Source organism: Chanodichthys erythropterus, chromosome 10, assembly GCF_024489055.1.
Source record: "Chanodichthys erythropterus isolate Z2021 chromosome 10, ASM2448905v1, whole genome shotgun sequence".
Lineage (NCBI taxonomy): Eukaryota > Metazoa > Chordata > Actinopteri > Cypriniformes > Xenocyprididae > Chanodichthys > Chanodichthys erythropterus.
The window spans coordinates 41,061,203-41,081,341 of NC_090230.1; the positions used below are offsets into that span (position 1 = coordinate 41,061,203).

Below are 20,139 nucleotides of genomic sequence, written 5' to 3' on the forward strand. Positions count from 1 at the left end.
GAAAGTACAAAAAGGACATTGATGAAAAGCTCTTTAAATCACCACAGTAATTTGTGGTTCCATCAGGGCAAATTAGATGATTGGAAGCCCTCCAGCAGTGGTAGATGGGAAAGCACAAGCAAACGCTGATAAAATACAGCAGAGTTCGATTGAGTTTGACCTTTGATGTAAACTAAAGATTTGGAGAGTGTATCTTTTGCATATTAATTTTACAATCCTAACCATGCACAATTACGGCTACAGATGCTACAGTAAAAACATACCTAAAGCACGCACTAATAGCGCATGGCGACAATGCTGTATTTGGTAATCGGAAAATATGACGCAATTATTCTTCTTTCCATCTGACATGACAAAGAAAGGCATCAGGCCAGAATATACAAGTTAAACATTCTGCTTTTTCGCAATAAAAAATAACACTCTAACAGCTTAATTTTGCATAATAAATTCTCGTTTGTGTTTTTTCTTATTGGCTCTCATTGACACTCATCACAAAGTGGATTTGTGATAAATTGTGAGGGTGGGTGGCTCTCCCAACACTTTATCACATGTCCTTGTCTCTAACAGACTTATATACAAGAAATACGCTGCTCAGTCTGCAGCTATATGTCACAATGTCTATATGTCACATTGGGCGCTGGTGAATAATACAATTTAATAAGCCACTGAAATGACAAAAGATGTCAGGGTATTTGCAGCTTAGCACAAATATATTTTATATTTTTGGTTTATTCAACAACCAGTGCTAGTTATAGCTGGTTAGTCTTATATAACTTCTGTATAAGACTATAACTGAAATATGTGGTCTATTCCGCACCATAACGTTTCCTTATGCATTAAAAAAAATTACAGAAAGGGGGTAAACAGCAGGTTTTTGTGAAGGTAAATTTAAGACTTTTAAGACCAAATAAAGAAAATTTAAGGAAACACTGTCTGAATTTAAGGGAACACATTACGTCAATATGTTCTCTAACTGTAAATACCTAGGGAAAAACACAATGAGTTGTATTAGCAACACTTCAGAGTTTGAAGGGGAAAAAAAACAACTTCCAACAAATATCCATTACTTTGTAATACATATCTGAATGAATTTTCAAAATCTGTAATATAGAAATAACTTCATAACTCTTCCTAAGCATTGTTGTCTTGTTTCCAGTGCAATAGTCTAAAGATTTTTAAATCAAGAGGTCACACTTTAGTTTGGGGAACACAAAAGCTCAAAAGAATATCACTGGAATGAAGGTTTATGAGTGGGCAAGCGATTTAGGACACGCGTTTATATTAGAAAAGCGAATTCCAGAGCTGGAGAGAGCTAAGCGGGAAGGCCTGAAAACAGATGCAGAGGCTGCTTTCATTCGGCTTCACATGTGAGTAATACTGGGTTTTGATTGTCTGGAGCTGCTGTGCTGTTGGTGACTAACAAAAAAACACTTTGTATTAACTCTTGTGTACTGTACGTTCTTTTTTTGTGCTTCCTTGTCGTTCGTTCATCAACTGCGCTTTATTTTTCGTGAAGCATTTTGTTGCACATCAGCTTTGATAAACAGACATCCACTCTAAAAAATGCTTGCGTAGCAGAGGCCAGCTGAGAGTTGTGCAGGTAAACACTGCACACTGACGACAGCAAGAGAATGCAGTGTTTAGCATCACTGTTAGTGCACTCGCCTCACATGACAGCAGCAATCAGGCCAGGGTTTGAGACCAACTCGGAGCAGGGTGGTTAGAATTGGAGTGTGACTTTTGGAGGTGGAGCAATGAAGAGAGCGGTGGGTTTGTTTGGGTTGATTTCAAATATCAATAATGTCCAAAATCTGCTGATCCCACCTTTAATTAAGGGATATAGAATATGGTCATGCAGATTAAGGCATTAAGGCCCCGTTTACACATACATGGTTATTTTGAAAAACGGAGACTTCCCACTGTTTGCGCCCTTCGTTTACACGCAAACGGAGATTTTGCCTCTGAGAACCAGTCTTTCTAAAAACTCCGGCCAGAGTGGAGATTTTGAAGATCTTCGTTTGCACGTTAGCATGTAAACTGAGACAAACGGGTGTTTAGGCAGCCACCGTCACAGTATGCGCCAGATCTCACACCTATGTTTACATGTGATCATGGAAGCGTTTAGAGTAGCAGTCGCATTTATGTTGGTGCAAACTCTTCTCGTGTGTTTGCATTTGCAAATACAGCTGCTCCATTATGTGGAGGAGCAGAGACGAATGAGTGCTCGGAGATCAGCAATTTTGCAACAACTTCGAATCACTTCAAGAGGAATTCGGGATTCTGATTGGCTTACGTGGGCTTGAGCTGCTCGTTACACTCTTGACGTCATATATACACGGGTACGTGTAAATGAACACTTTTCTGAAAACTGACGTGTGCAAGATGTTATTTTTGAAACCGGAGAGGTTGAAATGTCCGTTTATGTAAGCCGCCCACGTGTAAACGTAGCTTAATATGTGCTTTATAAGTTCTAATAAACTGCAAATATGCTAGAAATATGCAAGCTAATAAGTAACTAGTTAACACACTCAGAAAAAAAAGGGTACAAAAGTTGTAACTGGGGCAGTACCCTTTCAAAAGATACACATTTGTACCTAAAGAGTGCATATTAGTACTTCAGACGTGCATACAGTAATGGTATCAAAAGTGCACATATTAGTAAAATAAAAATCTTTAAATCAAGATACATTTACAGTAGATGCAAATGTAAAATGAAATCTCGAAAAATTTTACAAAATTAAGTGCATTTATGACTAAGACAAGAATAAATATGTCAATGAGTTATAAAGACTTCTGAGCCCAATGACAGATTGTTTTAATCATAAACTCACTTCATTTTGATCAGTTTCATATAAAACAAGACTTCATATATTATGTCATTTTACATCTAAATATTAATTGGTAAGTTTAGTTTGGGGACCAATTCTCACTACACTCTCAGAAAAAAAAGGTACAAAAGCTGTTACTGGGATGGTAACCTTTAAAAAGTTTCTAATATGTACCATTAGGTATTTGTATTGGAAATGGAAAACAGGACAACAATACTGAGGAAGATATTAAAGGGCTAGTTCACCCAAAAATTAAAATTCTGTCATTTCTGTCATTCTTTCTGGGCATTGAAAAAGGAAATGAGGCAATGGATGCCTCACTGAGCCATCGGATTTTATGAAAAAAGATCTTAATTTGTGTTCTGAAGAGGAACGAAGGTCTTACAGATGTGTAATGACATGAGGGTTTGTAATTAATGACTGAATTTTCAATATTGGGTGAACTAACCCTTTAAATTATTTCACATGCAACATTTACCCCAGTTTCACAGACTAGGCTTAAGCTAGTCCTAAACTAAAATGCATGTTTGAGAGTTTTAACTGAAAGCAACTTGTACTGACATCTCTTACAATATGTCAGTGCCATTGTTTTGTCTCAAGATGCACACATACTTTTGTCTGGGGTACGTTTATAAAAACTACTTAAATGTCCTAATTGAACTATGCTTGCTATAATTCCTGACTTGCTATATGCCATGACTTTGAAACTATGAATTTTAGACTTTCTGCTCTGATTTAAAACCTTCTAAATGCCTTAATTTGTGCAAGGGTGAATTAAGACTTTTTAAGGCCTGTATACAACAATTCAGACACTCTTATAGGTTACTGACATTTATTATTATTATTAAAAAAAAGTCTGAAATAACTAGATTCTTTTCTTGAACCACAAATTTACTGCTCCAATTTGCCCTGTTTTTATCATTCTGAAAACTGTATAAATGCTTAGAGCGCAGGCTAAATTAATAAAGCTTCCAGCTTATAAACACCAAGTCATCATCATACAGCCTCAAGTCAGGAAGATAATGCCACAGGTACCAGAGTTCTGGTAATGAAAAACAACTCCACATGGAACAATATTTTTGATACTGTTGTTTTAGAGGTGTTTCAATATAATTATTCTAGCCGCCAGGGCTCAACAGAAATCTTTCTGTCCACCAGCCAGTAGTTCAGACTTCATTTGAATTTTTAACTATTCTAGAATGATTATTTATATATCTTTGTCCACACATATAGTTTTACATCATATGTTACATTTTCTTCACTAAGACAATATTTGTAATAATTATACAGGAAACTCCAAGACAGCAATAAATTCATAAAATCATCCTGGAAAATGATAGCATACATGGCAAGATCTTACTTTTTGGTTTGAAATTTTCAGCCAATTCCTGCTGATGCTAACAAGACTAGTCATTTCTGCAATTTCAAACCTCATTTATGTCAGCCAGTTAGATAATTAATAATAGTGGCTGACCAGCTTAAAAAGTTAATAGGCACATTTTGCAACTAGATGTCAAAGAAAGTTAGCACAGGATAAAATAAATGTACAAGATTAAAGATATGCTGCTGTGGATATAGTGCTGAGCCAACAGGGCAAGTAACAGCTCAGTCAACTGACCCAGAACTCTCTCACACTGACCCAAGGCCAGTAGACCGTCCTTATTGTTAAGCTTTGAGTCTGAATGCTAAACACAGAGGAAGAGAAACATCACATCCAGTCACAATATAACCATTATATTACCATTTTTTATATTATCTTTTGTTTTAGTCTTTTTAGTAGACTGTTTCTGTTTGTGCTGGCTGTCTGTGACTTCGTTTAAATCTATATTTGGCGACCAAGAACTAAAAAACATGTTTTTTTCTATCAAATATGTATAAGCCAGTTGGAAAAGATTGAATGACACACCAGACTGAATGTTGTATCCCTTGTTAGAAAGTGCAAGTCAGTGAAAATATGTTCGCGTGTGTATGTGTGTGTGTGTGTGTATTTCCTATGTTGTGGGGACCAAATGTCCCCACAAGAATAGTAATACCAGTAAATCTTGACCTTGTGGGGGACATTTGTGGGTCCCCATGAGGAAACAAGCTTATAAATCATACAGATCTTTTTTTTTTTTTTTTTTTATCTAAAATAGCAGAAAGTTTTCTGTGATGGGTTAGTTTAGGGGTAGGGTTAGTGTAGGGGGACAGAATGTACAGTTTTACAGTACAAAAATCATTATGCCTATGGAAAGTCCTCATAAAACATGGAAACCCAATGTGTGTGTATTTAATATTCATTATTATTACATATTTTTAATTCATTAATTAAAAATACAGTAAAAAACAGTAATATTGTGAAATATTATTACAATTTAAAATAACTGTTTTCTATTTGAATATATTTCACAAAGTAATTTATTCCTGTGATGCAAAGCTGAATTTTCAGCATCATTACTCCAGTCTTCAGTGTCACATGATCCTTCAGAAATCATTCTAATATGCTGATCTGCTGCTCAAGAAACATTTAATGTGTACAATTGTACAAAATATTTGTGTACAATATTTTTTTTCAGGATTATTTGATGAATAGAAAGTTCAAAAGAACAGTGTTTATCTGAAATCTAATCTTTTGTAACATTATAAATGTCTTTACTGCCACTTTTGATTGATTTAATGCATCCTTGCTGAATAAAAGTATTCATTTATTTAATTTCTTTAAAAAAAATAAATAAATAAAAATTCTTACTGACCCCAAACTTTTGAACGGTAGTGTATAATGCTACAGAAGCTTTGTATTTCAGATAAATGCTGTTCTTTTGAACTTTCTATTCATCAAGGAATCCTGAAAAAAAAAGTACACAACTGTTTTCAACATTAAAAATAATCATAAATGTTTCTTGAGCAGCAGATCAGCATATTAGAATGATTTCTGAAGGATCATGTGACACTGAAGACTGGAGTAACGATGCTGAAAATTCAGCTTTGCCATCACAGGAATAAATTACTTTGTCAAATATATTTAAATAGTACAGTTATTTTAAATTGTAATAATATTTCACAATATTACTGTTTTTTTACTGTATTTTTAATTAAATAAATGTAGCCTTGGTGAGCAGACGAAACTTCTTTTAAAAACATTAAAAATCTTAGTGGTTCCAAACTTTTGGACTGTACTGTATAATAGTACAACTTATTGTCACTGCTATCAATGGATCCCTGTTTATGAAAACCAAAAATAAAGTATTAAAAAAAAACATTCAATCTGTGACTTCAAAATTAGTTTTGCTCTTCTGCAACCAAGATTACATGTTTTTCACACAATTACTGAAATCCTTATGTGGCCCTCAGGGAACATCAGTACTTAAAAACTTGTCCAAACAAACAAGTTAGCTCATTTTTAGACACTAATCAGAATAATCGCTGCAAATTCATTAAAGAGGCATGTCCAGAACAAGCATATTAAATGATGACAACCATCTGGCTGACTAATGGGCATCTATGCAGCAGGCAGTGTACATTAGATAACGCTGATTACTAAAGCTGCTGAAGTAGCAAATACCAGATCAATAAATCAAAAGAAAAAAAAAACAGAAACCTCCTGACCAGTAACATTAAAAATGTTTTTATTGCCTGGTTGTGGGCTTAGATATTGTTACTGATGTGGAACATCCAGACATCAGTTTCAAAATGTATTCTGTGTTTTTGTGAACATTCAAAAATAAATAATTAAAGAATTATTGACTGAAATCAATTAATACTGAGTACATAAGTCAGGTTGAAAAAAATTATAATAATTTGATTACTGATTCACACACACTAACCACTTAGAAAAAAACACAATTGTGCTTTTCAGACATTTCTAAGCAGTCAGGAAACTGACTGACCTTAAATCAAAAATTGGACTGAAGCAGATGCTAATTAAATGTTAAAACTGTGTGAGATGGATGAGAAACCAGCATTCAGCATGAAAATGTGTACTCTGTCTCCACAACAATGGAAATGCATGTACACTATGTCAGGTCATGTTGATCATCAGCAGAACCGGTGCTGGTATTCTTCGCCTAGATAACAGGGGCTACCTGACTTTCTTTCTTCCGTAGAACATAACTTTTCTAAAGCCGCATGATAGCTTTATGTGAGGAAAAGAACAGAAATTGAGTAATTCCATCCCAGCGCAAATCATTTTTTATTTGTAGGCTCCAGCAGGGGTAAAGATTAACAGTGAATAAAAAGTTATCATTATGCGTTCAGAAGATTTGGAAAAAAGCATGAGTAGGAGTGTAAACTATTATTATGGGGTATTTTTGTTTCTTTTTTGTCCATTTTGGAGACTGGACAGTCCTTGTATGGGGAAGAATCTATGTAAAAACTTCTATTGTGCTCCATGGAAAAAAATTACAACAAAGTTTTTGGACAGCATGAGTAAATAATGACCTAATGAACAAAAACTAAGCACTCACATCGCTTCAAAAATTGAGTTTAAGCCACTAGAGTCTACTTTACTGATGTCTTTTTCCTACCTTTCTGGACCTTGGATTTGTAGTTGCTTTGGATCTCTATGAAACGACACAAGGGTTAGTAATTAATGACAGAATTTAAATTTTTGAGTGAACTTACCCTTTAACAAAATTTAGCAAGCTTCATTATTAAAATATTTAAAAAAAAAAAAAAAAAAAAGTCAAATAAGGAAAACAAGTTATTTGCATCACATGAAAATTTATCTGATCAAGGATATTTTTAGAGGAAAATATGGCAAAAATCTTTTTGTAAATGTAAAGTCATGGAATTATTGTAGGAGACTTTATACATATTGACATATGATAATTACTTGTAACTATGTGTAATTCACTTAATGAACTAGAAATTACAGGAATTACTAGAAAAACAGGAGTCACTCTCAAGTTGTCTGTCTATAAGGCCTATAAAAACCCAGTCTTCATGTATTTTATAACACTTCAGCTTGTGATTCTTATTAAGAGCGGGTCATTTTTTAGGATTCTTTAGCTAACCTAAGTCTCTGAGATCCTGACACCTCGCACTTCTGGAGACTCCAGGTGGGTTCCTGATGGTTTCACACTTAATTCTTCACCTTAATTCTTAATTATTTTGCAGTTAACATGTGTCTTTTCTTCTCCAGCTGTTTTTGTATGACCCCGCTGACCCAATGAGCATTTTGCTGTCCCTTGGTCATGCTTTAACTTTGCAATTTCTAGTATTGCATCCTTCTCATGAGTATTTAATAATTTAAATCTCTTTTTTGGCTCATTATGCCTGTAAAAGAAAACCTGCCTAATAATTATGCACACCAGAATATAAGGCATTTTTCATTTCCAGCCTTCATGAACAATTATATATCACTTATAAATTATTAAAAACAATATTAATAGTAGTTATTAAGATTGATGTGGATTGGAATTGGTAAAATTTGCTTTGGAAAAAAAATATGATCAGAAAATAAACTTGCCTAATAATTCTGCACACAGTGTAGCTCAACAATGTTTTTAAATCAGCTGAAAAAGTGAAAGTGACCTGACGTGTAGCCAAGTATGGTTTCCCATACTCAGAATATGTGCTCTGCATTTCACACATAGTACACACACACAGCAGTGAACAACACACACTCACACTCACACCATGAACACACACCTGGAGCAGTGGACAGGCATTTTTTGGGGGTTAGGGGCCTTGCTCAAGGGCACCTCATTTGTGTGTAATGAGAGTGGAAGAGAGCACTGTTCATTCACTCCCCCCAACTTTATTTCCAAAATGATGCTACAGAAGCACATTCAAATAGAGAAGAAGAGAGAGCCTACTGCATGAGACACAGATAAGGAAACCAAATATAACAAACGGCACTATACAGAGCAGAACCATGCTCTGTAAAACTGTGGAAATGTTTTAGATTTGCATTTAGTTTTTAGTTTAGTGCAATTGAGGTTTGTAGGTCTCTGGAGGGCTCACGTGAAACACTGGGGCGCAAACTAATATGTGCCTCTAACATCAGGAAAGAGGCTCATGACAGTGGAAATAGGATTTTTAAGGCAATGTTGCCAGGCAACCCTACTGGGCAACAGAATAAGATACTACCAAACCATCAGTAATATAGTTTTCTACATCATTATCCACTGTCCATATAATAGCTGAAATGCATTCAATGCATCTTCAATCCTAAGAAAAACACTCAATTCAAAGCCTAGGCAGGACAAAGGACATAGACTATAAGTGAAAAGTGAAGTATAATACAGTGATAATAGCAGTCTGCAGCACCACGACACCATTATTAACACCACCATTGTTAACACAAAGCTCTCAATTTGTTTATGGTAGCATAACAGCCCAAAACTGTATTTCCCGATAACGTTGTCTCTTAGCGCGCTACGAAGACTCTAAAAGTAGACCTTAACTGAAGATATACCGTTTCTAGGTGTGTTCCCCGAACTATCCCTTAGGAGGTTGCTTAAGGTTTATCTTCTTAAATGCGACGTTACCAGGTGCTGTCCATGGCGGTGGTGCTGAATTGGTTGATATCGATGGCTCGAGAATAAATAATTCACTCTAAACAGGGGCTGCTTCACTGCATTATGTGAGAAATAAGTGTTCTTTATAAAAAGAAGCACTTCAGAAGTAGAAATTGCTTTTATCAGGACTCATGGGATGTTATAAAATTAATCCAAATTGCAAACTAAATCTATATTGTAATTTATCTATATATTCTGGGGGCGCGGAGCCCCCATCAGCATGAGTTTAAGGCGACCATTATTTTAGAATGTTTTAATTCCGCGTCATGCAGCTGACAGACATGTAGGCCCCTAGGTATTGCGTTTATATTGTTTTTTCTTTTTCTTTTTTTTGCAAAATATTCACAAATGTGTTAACTATATCATGAATTTTATGATATATTCTGATTGTAAAATATGTGGAAGTGAATGTGTTTTGTCGTGCAATGAGTTTGCATGGCAAGTCAGAGCTGTTGGATTTATTAAATATTCACAGAAATATATATAAGTATGTGGCGGTGAACTGGGAGAAGAATAGAGTAAACTTTATTGTTTAATACACAATGTGTATCTGATATGAATAAAGCACTTCGTCAAATTATATAACTGAAAGGGTTATTGTTGCAGCTTCCATAGACATCAGTACGGAAGAGGATTAGGGCCAAGCAATAATAAAAAAATAAAAATTAAAGTTGTTAAATTTCGAGAAAAAACTCGTTGAATTTCGAGAAAAAAGTTGAAATAAAATGTTGAGAATAAATTCATTAAATTCCGAGAAAAATGTTGTTAAATTTCGAGAAAAAAGTCAAGATAAAATGTTGAGAATAAAGTCATTAAATTACAAGAAAAAAGTCGTTAAATTATGAGAACAAATTCGTAATTTAACAAATTTGTTCTCGTAATTTAATGACTTTATTCTCAACATTTTATCTCGACTTTTTTCCCGAAATTTAGAGTTTTTTCTCTAAATTTAACAACTTTAATCTCGAGATGGTTTTATTTTTTTATTATTGCTTGGCCCTAATCCTCTTCCGTACATCAGTGTATGGAATTTGATTTTAACAAACTACAAATGTCTTTTTTCATGCAGTAGCCTACTTAATTCAAATGTGCATTTAAAAGTCTGAGGCAAAATAAACCTGATGAGGTTAAAAACAGCGAATAGTTGTGACACGACAAGTGCAGGGTGTGCATCTGTCTCTGGATCAGCGCTAAAGCACATTTGAATTTAGTACCGAATCTTTGCATTTTATTCTATGCCATAATCCTAATCGAACACTGGGTGTATTACAGCTTCAGAATTATATTCGTATTGACTGTCAACAGTGACAAGGTATAGCTAAGAATGGTCCAGACCAACCTTACGAAAGTATGACTTACAGACGTATTAACGTTAAGGTACAGCTTAAGGTATAATTTAAGAATGGCGTAGGGTTAAGAAGGTTTCGGGAAATCCAGCCCAAGTCATTACCTGAACCTCAAAATCAAATAAAAATCACAAGAATAGCCCGCCTACCCATAATCAGTTTAATAGAGCCAAGTCCTGTGGGAAAACAAACTGCTCAAGATGATAGAGCCAAAACTGAGCCTTCATGAGCATCTAATAAATATCTAAGGAAGCACAGCTCCTTTACAACTTAATTTACAGTTAATCTTCTGGCTACAGTGCAGGTCTTTGTCACTGACCATCACTTTTAGCTGAGAATGTACTGAAAGAAATATGGAAATGCAGATGCTACCATTAGAACAAATGGGTTTCTCTCCTCTTAGACAGGGATCGATCAAAACAGATGTTGATATCACGGCACGTTTGCATTGAGAGTGCTCCCTGATCGATAGAGCAAATCCTGGACAGAATTTGGAGTGTAATCTTTAAAATCCATGTGTAATATTTTGTCTTTGAGCAAAGGTACCTAAAATCCAAGGCTATAGAACAAAGACCCAACACTCTTTCCTATAAAATTTCTTTGCTTTTAGATCTGGCACTTTAAAGAACCCAGATAAACAAAGAACCTATAAACAAAGAACCAGTACATTAACATTGAGAACTCTGAAGAACCACATAACCTTAGTCAGGATAGACGCCATACTTAAAGCTTCAGTAGGCAATTTCTGAGAACGCTGTTTAAAAATTAAATCAATACCTATACAAACAATTTCTGTTCTGTGGGTGTGCTTAAAGAATATTATACAAAAATATACAAAAATATTGTGTTTGTACATAGTACTGGCTGTGTAAATAGGAGAAAAAAAAGTGGAATGGAGAACCAAAACACTCTTGTTGCCAGTCAGAAATATGGGGCATTTATGGTCATGATGGAGGAGAAGAGAGAGTGAGCAAGCTGGACATTTGTAGGAAAAATGTAACTTTGGTTTTTGCTGTTTCACAGAAGCAAGATATGCTGCTGTATGCTGTTGTTTTTGTTGAATCACAGCTGATGACAGCTGCGCGAGCTGTACGATGCACAAGCTGTTAGTGGTTGCCTGTGTAGCGTGTTTGTTGTTTGGGGGTGGAGGAATGAAGGGAGGGGTGTGTTTGTTTGGGTGTTGTTTCAAATATCAACAGTGATTCTCAGAAATTGCTTACTTGCTTATTCGGTCTGAATGCAATGAATGCAATCGTCCGAAAGTAATGATATGGATGTCCTACCTGCCTGTCAACCTAGGTATTTCCATACCTCCACACAACCTACTCACACAGATATCACACGTCATCAATGAGATGATGAGCCATAAGGTAATGTAGAGTTGTTGACAGTTACCAAGCACAGCAAACAAACAGCAGCCGCCTTTTACAGTTCCTCCTGAACTAAAACAATGAGCTTATGCTGCGTTCACGCCATGTAATTACTAGGGCTGGGTCAATATATCGATTCTCAATTCTCAATTCACAATACAATGATTCTAGATCAATTCTGATATTTTCTCTCTCTAATCGATTCTTAGATTTTTAACAGAAGATGTTGCTCTAGGCTGCACATTTAAATGCTCACGAAAAAGAATGCTGAACAGCGCTCAGTGTTTTCGACTGAGTCATGTAAGTGGTTAAATATAAGCAGCTTTACAGTGATAACTGGTATATAATTTTGCCTGCACAGCAGCTCTTAAAGAAAATGGTGTCAATGCAGGCAGATGCAAAGCACTGTTGAATATCAAATGTCAAGTGTCCCCAACTAAGCAAGCCAAAGGCGACAGCAGCAAGGAACCCAGACTCCAACAGGTGACATCAGGTGGCAAACAGGTGTTAAAATGGAGGAAAGAAAAATTGGGAGAAACCAGGCATAGTCGGGGGGCCAGTTCTCCTCTGGCGAACAGTGCTTTGTTACGATTCAGGTAGCTATCATAAGTCCGATGGGATCGCAACATTCTAAGTATTTATTCCAGTTCCCTCCAGTTGAGGATTGTATTCATCACGCCGGTATGGACAGTTTGCTGAGGAACTGTGCCACTGGCTGTCGATGTAAACACAGCCCACTGCTAACAGCCTCGTAATTCGCTTCAACCTTTTCGAACTTTATGAATGATTATTTTAGGTATAAGTGTGTAAAGCAAGCAAAGTACAGGTTTTTCTAAAGCACGTAGTGCCACCTGCTGTTAAAAACTAAGCTCAGAATCGATTAGAGAGAATTGCGATACATTCGAAAAATATCAGAATCTTCAGATTCGTTGTATCGTGAATTCAGAATCATTGTATTATCCCAGCCCTAGTAATTACCGTAATTAAGTGATGGCAACCCATGACGTTCTACCCGGAGCTGTTCATGACCTCAGACTTTGTGTTTCTATGTCAATGCTATTAACGCCGAAATGAATTTGCAGCAGGAGCAAGAGCACCTTAAGTTGTTTACGTTCATTATTATTGTTTACGTTCATTATTATTGTAATGTTATGTGCTTTGAGACATGAGGTAATTTAACACTGTCCCTCGTCTTGTGATGTTTTGCAGACTCTGCTCTGGCTGTGCACGTTCATGTGTTGTGAAAGAGGCGTGGCTTTGGAGAGCGATCTGAAGGGAGGGTGGGATCTTATGATTTCAAACAGTGTTGCCAGACGTACGATAATTATTGTATTTGTACGATCATTTTGACCTCTGTATGATGTACGATCATTAACGGAAAAAAAAATCCCATAATGTACGATAATTTCAGGATTTTCTGACACTTCAAATGATGGTCGTTGTAATCGGCTTACATTCATTGATCTATCTGTGGATCCTCTATGTCATGATTGTAAGGAGAATGTGAACAGTTGTTAGGCATGTCTTCCATCTCATCTCATGTTACGTCTTCTCAGCCAATCAACGTGGAGAATGACTCTCTCTCTAACGAGCTAACATTCGTTTGATTCGTCAAGTTACCTTTACTTATCAGTGCTTCCCACACATAGACTTTACTTGGGCGGGCCGCCCACGTATAATAACGGCCGCCCATGTATATTCGGAGACACATTTTTGCTTTTATGATTTTTATCCTGTTATACTTTTATATCCGCGCAAGATAATGAAACCATCCGCAATCGATTAACTAGTTATTTCGTACCTGCTCGTTATGTGTGTATCAGAACTGTTTACTCCCGCTGACATTCCCACGGGTGCTGCATTTTGCAAAGTCACAAGGGGGCGCTGTTGTGCGTTCTACAAGCCCGCACAACAGCGCTTCAGACTGCTTCGAAGTGATTCTCAATCAATGAAAAGCGCAGATTTATGCCAAGCGATTGCTAATGAACTCAAGTTGATGAATCATTACAATGTCTATTTTATGGCCTTTTATATAAAATGTTTTAGACGATTGTAAGAATCTGAAGGATCAGCCTGCAATAGTACATACATTTCAAATTAAGAGTCCCGGTGTATTTCGGGCTTGTTTATAATTAAAAGTCACACGCTAAGTTTTTTCTTTTTCTTTTGGGCATTATTGGTATTTTGGTTACACTATAAATTGTATTTAATTTGATTTCCATTTAATTCATAGTAAATTATGGTAGTCTCCCCCACAGAAAGAAAAGACTAAGCACATTATTTGACACATATATTATTCATTTTATAAATTTGACTAGTAAAATCTGTGTCCCATTCACTGAGAGACACTATAGACACAGCAAGGAGAACATAGGAAAAGGTGAACCATTTAAATATTGTAATTTTGCATAATTTACAATGCATAATAATGTAATAATTTACAATTACATAATATTACAATGTAATTAAATTTAATGTTATTTAATTAAAATTAATTTCAATAAATAAAAATACTGTTAAAAATCACACATTGTTTGTTTGTCACATGTAGTAGACAATTTTTGTGCCGGGGGTAATAGGAGGATTTTTCACCCGGCTACCACTGCAAGTATATTTCAAAACTGTGGGAAGCACTGCTTATATAGCGCTTTTTACAATGCAGATTGTGTCAAAGTATAGCTTTACAGAGATAGAGGGAACATAATTTGGCTGTACAGCAGCTAAAATAGTGTGATTGCTCAGCTTAAGTAAGTTCAGTACTGATTCATTTCATTGTAAAAATCATTAGTTATTAATTTAGTTCATTTGTCTATACTAAAAACTTGTGTATGATAATTTTCTTCCAAATACGATAATTTTGAGCTTCTGGTACGATACTTGGACATTTCCAATTTGGCAACACTGATTTTAAAGCTAGCTTGCTTTTGCTAGCCTCTCCAAAATACATTACCCTACGTTTAAGGTCAAATTTTTACAACCACATATTTATTTTGACCACTGCAATTTGTTCTTTAGGCCGAATGACTAACAACAAGGTACAATGGCCCAACCCAATATGCTTGAATTTCTGCATAATTCATAAATTTATTTGTATATTTGTAAATGGACTACTTGCACAACTACTTCCGGGTTGTTCTTATTACTACTCTAGAGTTTCCGGTAACAGCGATCAGTGCACCTACATACAGAGAGTTACTCATGAGAATGCAGATCATTACTACATTTTATGGCTGTCAATCGATTAAAACATTGTTCTTTGTGTTAACATGTATTATTGAACCCAATAATGTTCTTAAAAATATTTATTTTCTTATAAACTGTGCATTCTGAATAATAAATAAGTATAGATTTCCCCACTAACTTGCAGCAGTCCAGTGCTCATCTTCTCATTAACAGTGTTTTTCTCTTCATACCTGTTTACTTTTCTAAATGAATTTGACTGATAAAAAGGATTGCTTGTATGCATTTGGTGCTCTTATTCCAGTCTTTTGATTGAATGCATGCGCGTGTAATACGGTGTTACATGACGAGAGTGTAGCAAGAAACAAGGACGAAGGAGAATACATAGAGTAGTCTTTAATGACAAAAACCGGCAGGATCACACTAAACAGTCAAAACATGAACAAGAACGGATGAGGAATAAGGGAGAACACAGGGCATATATATACAAGAGGCAAACAAAGGGAACTTAAGATGATTAACAGGACACAGGTGAAAGAAATGACTAATTAAACAGACTGGGGAAAACTAGGTCAAACTTAAGGAAGACAACAATGAACATGTAACATACGGTATGTACCATAATTAAATTTCACAATGTTAAATATTAAATTAATCTTAAACAGTAATGTGTTGAAAGTGCTACTACTTTGAATATTAATTAAGAATTTTGCCATAAACATGTAAATTATATACAGTGAAATGACTGACAATGAAAAATGAGAGAAGAGTGATTAAATTTTTTATACAAATAAATAAAGTTTCGTAGTGATCTTATTTATTAGGTCTCACACTCTCTAGCTTAGATGAGCACTGACACCCTGTGAGGAAATAATCACTTATGTTTACCACCCGCTGCTTTCTCAGATCAGCTTGGGTTGGATTAAAACTTCTTGTTCCATGGAGTTTAAATGGTATTTAGTGACTAGAGAACATTGAAAATATTCATAAACGGAAATAAATTAGTTGTACTATTTCAAAATGGAAGTGCATCATGAAGTAGACTACAGTGCAAATAGTCCATTGTCCCACTGAACTGAATGTGACAATTTACATACTGTAAGAATGGTTTTGCGCATTATTCACTATTATTAATTATTAAATTATTCATTATTAAAGCGCATTAAACCGACTGCATGTCTGCCTTTCAGAGCATCATCTTTATTCTTGTTAAATAAAACATGGCATCTACCAAGACTCTTATAATGATTTAGAATGGTGTTTAGTCTTCTTCTGACTCAAGCATCTGATATAAGATCCCTCTGCACCAGGGCACAGATCCCCTGTATTGTCTGCCCGTGTCACCTTATTTCACCTCATGAAAGCCTGTAGCCTATTTAACTCTATCCAAGAGAGGAGTATGACTTCATATGGTTCTATAAGAAACAGATGAATACTGAGTTCACTTATTTATTAACCCTTATGTTTTGTTAGGGTTCTGAGAGACCTTACTGCCCTTTTAATTTGCTACATATGTATAAACACAATTCCAACATAATCCAACGAACATAAACTATAGTCTTTGACATAAACCAGAAAAAAAGAAAGTCATTGGTTATATTCATTCTCAGAAACTCCAGATGTAGATGAATAAATGCAAATAATTTTCACATGAAAATTTCTCTTATTTGCATGTAGTATTTCACTCCAGCTAACTGTTTTGTTCAATGTGTATAAATACTGGCAAACTGTTTAAGCATGAAAACAAATTGGGAGGTTTATACTTAAAACAATGTATTATTGGTCATAATTTTACATCTCAAGTAAATTTATACTATTAAGGGTATTTTACTGGCAATTGTGACCCCCAAAAAATGTTGTATTTTTTTGGCCATGGTCAATTTGGCCCCAAACAGAAGCAATATTACTACAGCATCTTGGATTGCGGTCACAAGTCTTTACTTATTTTCTGACATACAGTAATAGAAGGATAAAACTTCAGTAATATAGAACCATGGGATTTGATTAAGTCAAAGATAGGCCTACATATTAAATGAATTTGAAGGGAAAATAAGAGGACCTACAACAAAGACAGCAAAATCTCAAAGGAACATGATGCTTAAATAAGTGTCAACAACCCATAACTAAATAGATGTGAACTCTTTAAATAAGGCTTATTTATAGAGTGAACTAAGATATGTAAATGAAAAGGGAGAAAATAAATAATTAAAATTCGATGTAATAAATTACAGTAACAAAAAAATAAAGTCAGTAACTAAGACTGAAAATAAATGTAATTAATAGAATACTAAATTAAAACTTTCCCAATAAAGCAGCTATAGCTCTCCATCCACTGGCCCATTTGCTTTTTATTCATAAAACATGATGTCCAACGCTTATTTTTCTTTATGTCTTAGGCAATGTACTAACTTTATATTCAAAACTTGTCTGAGTGACAACCCGTGCCAGGGACTGCAGTGCGCACAGGCTGAGAAGCAATTCAATTTAGTTATAATTTTATGTGGAAAGAAGCACCTGGAGTGACTGACCAACTAAATCAGAACCTGTATGAAACGTTGTCCAGTAGTTTGTAGACAAGCAGCGAGAAAGCCACGTTTTGTTTTATCTTAAATTCGTGAAGTCAAAGAACGGGTAATCAAGTAAAATATTGTCATGCCAAAGAACAGAGTGTACCGCGAGAAAGGTCAAAAGTTCCTCAGAGGTGTTTTCTTCTCTTCGGTGAGCTGCTTTGTCTTGTCTATAATTATAATACATTGATGATCATGTATATGTCGCGTGTGATTTAATTATTAGTATATTAGCTCCATTCGGTAAGTTAGCCACGTCGAATAATCATCAGAACGCTCTACATTAAAAAAATGACTAGCTTATTTAAGAGGTTAGCAGATCACATGGACGAATGAGTAAAAGTTTGAAGGAAAAAGAGAAATACCACCATTTAGCTTACATTTTACCATTACACAATAATAATCCATGCGCCAACGAAGATCTTACCTTCGGTTTCCATCCTTGAGTTTTGAATGAAAAGAAAAATGACGGTTAATTCCAGAAGAGTGTTTGAAGGATATTTTAGGGATTTCATGCTGAAGCTTCACAGCGGTCCTCCAAAAGCATGACCGACCGGAACGTCTTTTCCCAAATCACACTATTTCCAAAGGAAGATGTGCGTTTGTAGCTTTCGTCGGAATGAACGGTGGAACATCGCTCGGTTGATCCAGCAGTTTCTGTCACCTGCAGCGTCAACGGCGCTCCCGCTGAGAGGCGCGTAATGTGCTGGAGCGGAGCTCGTTATTATTCGTTGAGAATTTCGTCATTGACTCGTGGTTGGGGGTTAAAATATGTACATAGTAAAGCCAGAGGTCGTTGTTTTCATTTTACACTTTCGTGAGAGTGCCAAATCATCTTCCTGTGTGAAATAAAGAGAGATGAGAACACGTGGAACACTTACACATCACTACAGCCACACAAAACCAGCCAAATTAAGTGAAAATAAATTACACCTCGTAGGCCTAATTAGGTCAACAAAATATTTACATTTGCTGGAAAAGCCTATTATTTTAAGTAACTTCTTTATACAGTCACGTGCACACAGACATAAAAGGGGGCTTGAGCAATTGCCCTTTTCTTCCTCGAGAGAAAGTGCCATTTTTTTAAATAAATTAATATTACTGTTTGTGCACAGATTCCCTGTCAAACAAATATATTTACTGAAAACAGACAAAAAAAAAATACTATCAGGTCGGCTTTGTCGAGTTCAGATGCCCTCCCTCCGCGACACGCCATTAATTTCCGCACCTCATGTTTGCAGCTGGCTGACAACTTCTGACAACAGCAGACAAAAGACAACAGCTGTCTGGCGATGCGATGCGAAAAAGAAAAAAGCCCTAGATGAATCCCGTGCATTTCTTTCAGATAGTTTTGGCTATTGAAGCGTGAGATTTTTTTTATAGCTACATTTAATGCCGCGTTAATAACTTAGCCACCAGAAACACATCTGCTTGATTTGATACTAATGCAATTTATGTTTGCAATAGGCAATTTATTAATAATTTCAGTTATTCTAATGTGCTATGCATTGCGTTTTGATACCGGAAGAGGCCCTGCTTTCCATTCGGAAATCCCTTCAAAGGGTTTACCCTCCGGAGTGAGAGCGAAGGGATGAAGGGTGTAAGGGTAAAAAAACAAACTCTTTTTTTGGAACGCACTTTTGCGTCATCTTAAAGAGACAATCAAGGAAGAGTAGATTGTGCAAGCTGTGCCCTTTGTTTAACGTTAGTTTATATATTTATTTTTGGTTTTATCGCACCATATTGTATGTATTTGAAACATTTGAAAGGATTGATAAAGGGAGCTGCAAAGTATTTTTGTTTAAGTACAATGTCATTTTGACCATAATAATGTACCAAATCTAACTCGTATAAATATTAGGCTACATAGTATAGAAAAATACTATATTTATATGTAAAATCGAACTCCTTACCTCCTGTACCTATTCTGTTACATCAAAGAACTTCCCTGTGCAAAGGATCATGGGGGTCCGAAGTGTCCATCAGTTGTACCCTTCGAAATCCATCATTCCGAAGAGCCCTTTGAAGTGGCCAGTTTTGAGCACTTCGGTTTGGAACGACCCTTCAATATGGCGGCCATGATGATTTTCACTCCGAAGTGCCCTTCAGAGGGCGATATATCCCGTTTGGATCGCACCGAGGAGCATTCCATGGATGCGCATACATGAACCATATCACATTTGTGGGATTGTGAAGCTTGACGTCCATAGGAATTAACTGTAAATGCTCGCTCTGCTCCGCCCGCCCCGTGCCAGTGGACACCTTCCGTTAAGGCAGGAACAAACCAAGTCGACAAGCTCCGACACCTATTTAGCATGTCGAATTGGCTGAAAAAAAGCTGACGGGGA

The 20,139-nt window shown here is 35.8% G+C and overlaps 1 protein-coding gene across 2 annotated transcripts in view; it reads right to left on the reverse strand.

Moving 5' to 3' along the window:
- rxfp2a (relaxin family peptide receptor 2a) overlaps positions 1–18,324 on the reverse strand; it is a 52,307-nt gene extending 33,983 nt beyond the window's left edge. The window contains exon 1 of one of the 2 annotated variants that reach the window (XM_067399211.1): positions 18,219–18,324. In XM_067399211.1, coding sequence (XP_067255312.1) covers positions 18,219–18,306 — 88 coding nt within the window. In that variant the 5' untranslated portion in view covers positions 18,307–18,324. The remainder of the gene's footprint in view (positions 1–18,218) is intronic. The other variant, XM_067399212.1, reaches the window with a different exon arrangement.
- Positions 18,325–20,139: the final 1,815 nt, after the last annotated feature.